The sequence below is a fragment of the Emiliania huxleyi genome, assembly GCF_000372725.1.
Source record: "Emiliania huxleyi CCMP1516 unplaced genomic scaffold EMIHUscaffold_606, whole genome shotgun sequence".
Lineage (NCBI taxonomy): Eukaryota > Haptophyta > Isochrysidales > Noelaerhabdaceae > Emiliania > Emiliania huxleyi.
The window spans coordinates 23,675-29,898 of NW_005197458.1; the positions used below are offsets into that span (position 1 = coordinate 23,675).

Genomic DNA, 6,224 nt, shown 5'->3' on the forward strand with positions numbered 1-6,224 from the left:
GGAGGGCCCCTAGCGCTCGCAGAGGGGTCGGAGGGGTCGGAGGGGTCGGAGGGTTCGGAGGGGTCGGAGGGCTCAGAGGATCGACCCCTCCGAGCCCTAATGGAGCCCTCTAGCCCTCCAGCCCTCCCGAGCCCTCCGAGCCCTCCGAGCCCTCTTGGGGGCAGTCACATAAGCCGCGATTTCGTTTTCTTTATCTTTTTGCGACCCCTCCCGGAGGGCCCTTCCGACCCCTCTCGAGCCCTCCCGCCATGAAGATCCTCCCCTGTCCGACCGTCCCTCCGAGCCCACCCGGCGTCCGGGGAGGGGGTTAGCCCTGTGGAGCCCTCCCGACGCCGATCCGACGGGGACCCCTCCAGCCCTGTGGGCTGGCGAGCCCTCCGGTCGGAGGGGTGGAAGTGGGAGGGCTCGAAGACGGACCTCTCTCGCTCCGGGAGGGTGGAGGGGTGGAGGGTGGAGGGGTGGAGGGGTGGTTGAGCCCTCTAGCTCTATCGATATAGCCCTACCCCTCCCGCCGTTTTAGGGCCTCCCCACCCGCTATGCCCGCCGGCTCTCTCTCCGTCTCTCCTCTCTAGCTGCTGAAAGTTACGAGCGGGATAAAGCCGTATCGGTCACAGCGTTCCGTGGCCCGTGGCGAGGCCAATAGAGTGACCTTGATGATTTCGCGGACCTGGGAGAGTTCTTCAAGCACGCTTAACAACCTAGGTGTATTGTTCTTAGGGGACCCCTAGAGGGTTCTCCGAGGGCCGGATTTTTTAAGCGCTTTTAAGAAATGAGGAGGTTTGGGGGCTTAAATTGCCATTTAAGAGATTGCAGGCACGGGGGGTCCCTCTTTTAAGACCGTTTAAGAAAATCGGCCTCACCAGCATGCGTCGCTGGGTTCCGCGCCGCGGTTTTCCTCCAATACTGCCGTTATTAGGCACAAACCCGCCTCTGTGCTCTGAAGACACATCTGTAAGTCTGGTGCACTGGTAGGAGCCATACTCGCATAGGGGACGCGTGCTAGCTGACTGTAGCCAGCTTCCCGCCCCGGCCTCCGGCGTGTCTACCGGGAGCCTCCCGGACCATCGACCTCGGGAGCTCTCCCGCACCGTTTAAGCGTTTAAGACCGTTTAAGGAATCGGCGGCCCAGCAGCTCTTAAAACCGGCCCGGGCCAGTTTTAAGCCGTTTAAGCCGCAGGCGCCCCAGGGCCCACCCATTTAAGCCTAGGGGTCCCCTAAGGTATTGTTGGCACGCTTAACAACCGTCTTGCTCTTTGGACTTTCTCTGACTGGCCCCATTCGTCGTGAAAAAGACGAAAGAAAACGGACTGAGTCAAAAAGAAATACGGAACACCTCCCGTGCCGTATAGGTCCAGAGCACCTAGGTGTGGGCCGCCCCGCCCGCTGTATAGGTGGAGACCCGAATTCTCTTTCAGTGTACCTGTGTTAGTGCCAGTGCGCGCCAGTCCCGTGCCCAGTGTTGTGCGAGGGAGTTTTGTTGTAAAATTCTCTTTCGGCCTGCCGGCACCAAAAAGAAACACGGAACGCCTCCCGTGCCGTATCCTGACTTGTTTCTTGTTTCCTGAAGAGCGTTTCTTGTTTCTCTCCTCTCGTAGAAAGGTGAAGAACAGTCAGGCTCGGACTGGACATCAGCGCGGTATGGGTGGACGCGGGACAGATTTATTAGCCGGCACCAAAAAGAAATACGCCTGGGCTCGCGTGCCGTCGAGAGGCCAGAGCGCCCCTAGGTGTGATTCCACGTCAAGAATTGGCTTTCTTTTGGCGGGCAAGCGCAGCCCCCCCTGTTGACAGTCAGAACCGTGCCGCCGCGTGGTTTCTTGTTTCGCTGCCTCTCCGTGCCTTGGTCAGAGAGCGCCCCTAGGGGCCTCGCGCACGCACGCCATGCGATTGCTCCCACGCCGCGCGCTGCGCTGGCCTGCCGCGCGCTCTCTCTCTCCTCTCTGAGGCGCCGGGGAAGTCGCCGCCGCGTCCATCGGGTCATTCGCCGCGCCCGCCCTGCTCGCAGGAGTTCGGCGCAGGGCGGCAGCAGCGATGGGTCGGCGCCCCTTCAAGGCGCGCGCGCCGCACGTCGCAGCCCCTTCGTATCGCTTCAGACGCGCCGCACGCGCGCCGGGCTCTCCAAAGGGCCCGACCGGGCCCAGCCGTGAACATGGGAGATGGCGACGTCCACCCATGAGTCCGCCGCTCCCTCTGCCTGCAGTGCTATCGGTACCAGAAGAACAAGCCGTACCCAAAGTCGCGCTTCAACCGCGGCGTCCCTGGTGAGAGGGACCCCTCCCCCCGCCTCGCTGCCGCCGGGACGTCGCGCCTGGGGCATTGGGACTCTGCCCCGCTCCCGCTGTGCGAGAGCCAACCCCGCCCGCCCCGCCGCGCGCGCGCGCGCAGACCCGAAAATTCGCATCTACGACGCGGGCAAGAAGAAGTACCCCGTTGACATCTTCCCGTTCGCCGCGCACATGGTGTCTGTGGAGAAGGAGCAGCTCTCTTCCGAGGCGCTCGAGGCGGCGCGTGTGGCGTGCAACAAGTACATGGTGAAGAACGCGGGCAAGGAGTCCTTCCACCTGCGTATCCGTGTGCACCCGTGGCACGTGCTCCGCATCAATAAGATGCTTTCGTGCGCCGGCGCGGATCGGTTGCAGACGGGCATGCGCGGCGCGTTCGGCAAGACGTACGGCACGGTTGCGCGCGTCGAGATCGGGCAGATCCTGCTCTCGGTGCGCGCCCGCGACGTGCACAAGCCGCAGGTGCTCGAGTCGCTCCGCCGCGCAAAGTACAAGTTCCCCGGCCGGCAGCGCCTCTGCGTCTCCAACAACTGGGGCTTCACGAAGCTGCCTCGCGAGCGGTACGAGGCGCTGCAGGCCGAGGGCCGCCTCGTCAAGGACGGTATCAACGTGAAGGTGCTCGCGCCGAAGGGGCCGCTCGACTCCCGCACGCTGTCAAAGCTGCCGCTCTCCATGCTCGGCGACTGAATGCGCCGAACGACTAGCGGGCGATGGCGTATAGCCGAGAGAGTGGATAGGACGGTTCTGGCGCGACGCACATCATGTTATGTGCGTCTTTTTGAGTCTTGCGTAGTACCACCCATTGAAAAACCATAAACCCACAGTAGATGAATGTCCCTTACTTAGCATACCAAACCTCTATATTGCAATAGTCTCCGCCGCCGCCCGCCCGCCCCGCGCGCTTGCCCCGCCCCCGGACCCCCGTCCGCGACATGCGAGACAACCGCGGGGCCTGGGGCGGGCGGGGGCAGAGAGCTCGGGGCCGGCGGGCCCGGCCGGCGGTTCGCGGCGCGGCGCGCACACGCCTTATTAATTTTCCCTCTCTCGCCCCACGGCAGCGGCCCGCGCCCGGTGCAGCCACCGACAGCCCACACACATATGTCAGTGATATGTGTGATCGGTATTGTGCGAGAGAGCGCGGTTGCGGCCGCGGCGCCCGCTCGCATGCTACAGCGCACACTCTCTCTCAGGCACACGCGCAGCTGCCCCCTCTCGCCCCCCCTCCCAAACCGTGTGCTCTGTCCGGGTCCCGTCCCGCTCTTAGATCTCTATCTCCCACAAGCCACATGTGTCCCACCCGCTCGCGCGCCGCGGTGCTCACAGCTCGACGCGCCCGGCATTGTTGTGCAGCACGAGGGACCGGTAGATGCCGCCCTCGCGGTCCACGAGCTCGTCGTGCGGCCCCTCCTCCACCACCCGCCCGCCGCTCACCACCGCGATCTTGTCGGCGTTGCGGATCGTGCTCAGCCGGTGCGCAATCACGATGGTCGTGCGGCGCTGCGCGCGTAGCAGCTCGTCGAGCGCGGCCTGCACGATGCGCTCCGACTCGGCGTCGAGCGCCGACGTCGCCTCGTCGAGCACCAGGATCGGCGGGTCGCGCACCAGCGCGCGCGCGATGGCGATCCGCTGCTTCTGCCCGCCCGACAGCTGCACGCCCTTGTCGCCAACCTCGGTCGCGTAGCCGTCCGGCATCGCCGACACAAAGGCGTGCGCGTTGGCCTGGCGCGCCGCAACCTCGACCGCCGCCGCCGCCGCCTCGCCGCCGCCCTCGCCGCCGCCCTCGCCGGCCGCCGCCGCGCCGAGGCCGATGTTGTACGCGATCGTACCGTTGAAGAGCACCGGCTCCTGGCTCACCAGCCCGATCTGCGAGCGCAGCCACCGGACAGACAGCGAGCGCACGTCGGCGCCGTCGAGCACGACGCGGCCGCCGTCGACGTCGTACCACCGCTCGAGCAGCGCGACGAGGGTCGACTTCCCGCACCCCGACGGGCCGGCGAGCGCGACCGTGGCGCCCGGCTCGATCGTGAGCGAGAGGCCCTGGTACACCTGCACGTCGCGCCGCGCCGGGTACGCGAAACTCACCTCGACGAGCTCGATCCGGCCGGCGGCGCGCCCCGACGGCGGCACGGCGCCCGTGCCGGCGAGGGCGTCGATGGCCGACAGCGTCGAGACCAGCTTGTACACGCGCCGTGCCGCCTGCATGGCCTCGGCGCGGTCCGAGACGTCCCGCGAGACCGTGGCGAAGCCAAAGGCCATGAAGATGAGGACGAGGAGGCAGCTCATGATGTCGGAGAAGCTGATCAAGTCGGCGTCAAAGAAGAGCGCGCCCACAACGTACTGGAAGGCGGCGGCGAAAAGGATAGTACCGGCGGCCGTGCCGCTCCCCACGCCCAGGGCGACGCCTACAGACGGGTCCCACGCGTGCGCCCTGACGCCCATCGCGCGGAGGCGTGTCGCTCGCGACGAGCTAGCACCCTTGAGGACGTCCTGCTTGTACGGCAGCGACAGCTCGGCGGTGAAAGCATCGACGGCGCGCGCCTCGAGCCCAAAAGCGGCGATGGTGCGCAGCTGCAGCAGCGTTTCCGAGGCGACCGACGCAGCCCGCACGAGGGAAGCGTTGGCTCGCTCTGCGTACCTGCCCACCACCTTAGCCTGGACGGCGACGGGCAGCACGATGGCAGGAATGACGCCAAAGATGCAGAGAGTAAGGCGCCAGGAAGCGTCGAAGGAGATGTAGAGCCCCGCGATGAGAACCGCGATCTGCCCCGCGAGAGCAGTGGGTCAGGTCTGGCGGGGGAAGAGGGGGAGGGGGCGGTGCGAACCTGCGAGACTGCGAGCCCGGCGCGCTCACCCGTCAGCGCCTTGAGGAGGTGGCAGTCGGCAGCGAGCTGATTGGCGAGGGCGCCCGCGGTGTGCTCCTATGGACACCACCGCGAGCGCGTCATGGGCGTGCGCCCCGGCGCCGCAGCGCCAAACGCCGAATGCGCTCACCGTGGACGAGTCGAAAAAGGCAATCGGCTGCCGCAGGATCGATTCAAAGGCGGCGAGGCGGATGCGGCGCACCATCCGCTCGGTGATGACGGAGAAAGAGACCTGCCGGCAAACGGGCGTCGACGTGGGTGTGATGCGGCGGCGCGGCGAGCTGGGCGAGAGAGCCGGAGGCGCAAACGCCCGCCTGGCGGAGGCCGGCTCCTAGCGACTGCGCAGCTCCCATACCGAGAAAGACGAGCGCCTGTCGCCGAATGCTCAGAGTTATGGCCGAGGCTAGGCTCGCCGCGACGTCCCGATGCAGCAAGGGGCACGCGCCCACAACAACGCGTCGCGCCGCATCTCGTCGACGTCGACGTTGTAGAAAACGACTATGAAGCGCGCCATGAGAAACCCGACGGCGGGCATCGCGAGGCCAGTGATGGCGGCGCCGACCAGGCCCGTCAGGTAAAAGCCGAGCTCCGGCTTGGTCTGCCGCCACAGCCAGCTGCGCGCCTCCTTGCTCAGCTTTGCGGCGGCCGCCTTGTCGCGCTTGCCCCCGTCCTCGCCCCCCTTGCGCGGCATCCCAGCCGCCCGCTTGCCGCGCCGCCACCGCCGTGCCCGCCCGCCGCCGATCGACGGCTCGATCTGAGCGGCGTCGGCGGCGTCGTCGAAATCAGCGGCGAGGTCGACGGCGCCAATCACGTCGGCAGCACCAACCGCAGCCCCCGTGGCAACCTCAGCGGCCGCCTCCGCAAACTGGACTGCGCGCGCGATCACACCGGGCTCAGCAGCCTACTCCGCCTCTGAAACGGCCTAGCCCCTCGCGGTCAGCCGGAGCCCGACGCCGATAGGCCAGGCCTCCAGGCCCGGCGATTGTGTCCCACCAAACGCTGTCAGAGACGAGGTGAACCTCCACGAGCCACACTGATCATGACACCCTCGCGGGCCCACACATCCCCCTGCGCCCCATCT

The 6,224-nt window shown here is 66.6% G+C and overlaps 2 protein-coding genes across 2 annotated transcripts; one reads left to right on the top strand and one right to left on the bottom strand.

Moving 5' to 3' along the window:
• Positions 1-2,002: 2,002 nt before the first annotated feature.
• EMIHUDRAFT_446072 (hypothetical protein) lies at positions 2,003-3,099 on the top strand. Its single transcript, XM_005764082.1, has 3 exons — positions 2,003-2,052; positions 2,201-2,261; positions 2,386-3,099. Exons 1-3 carry the CDS (start codon positions 2,032-2,034, stop codon positions 2,967-2,969), a joined length of 666 nt encoding a protein of 221 aa, XP_005764139.1. The 5' UTR covers positions 2,003-2,031; the 3' UTR covers positions 2,970-3,099.
• A 238-nt stretch (positions 3,100-3,337) lies between these two features.
• On the bottom strand, positions 3,338-5,834 carry EMIHUDRAFT_431222 (putative ABC transporter; the record flags this gene model as incomplete). Its single annotated transcript, XM_005764083.1, has 6 exons — positions 3,338-4,684; positions 4,757-5,042; positions 5,105-5,200; positions 5,274-5,375; positions 5,452-5,527; positions 5,599-5,834. The coding sequence occupies 6 exons, from the start codon at positions 5,832-5,834 to the stop codon at positions 3,600-3,602; spliced, it is 1,881 nt and encodes a 626-aa protein (XP_005764140.1). The 3' UTR covers positions 3,338-3,599.
• Between the last annotated feature and the right edge of the window lie 390 nt (positions 5,835-6,224).

What these genes read in the sequence shown, in the direction of transcription:
- EMIHUDRAFT_446072 (XM_005764082.1), top strand. Translation starts at nt 2,032, where the DNA reads ATGGGTCGGCGCCCCTTCAAG. An exon ending in TGGGTCGGCGCCCCTTCAAG is followed by an intron (nt 2,053 to 2,200) that starts GCGCGCGCGCCG and finishes CTCTGCCTGCAG; the next exon opens with TGCTATCGGTACCAGAAGAA. An exon ending in CTTCAACCGCGGCGTCCCTG is followed by an intron (nt 2,262 to 2,385) that starts GTGAGAGGGACC and finishes GCGCGCGCGCAG; the next exon opens with ACCCGAAAATTCGCATCTAC.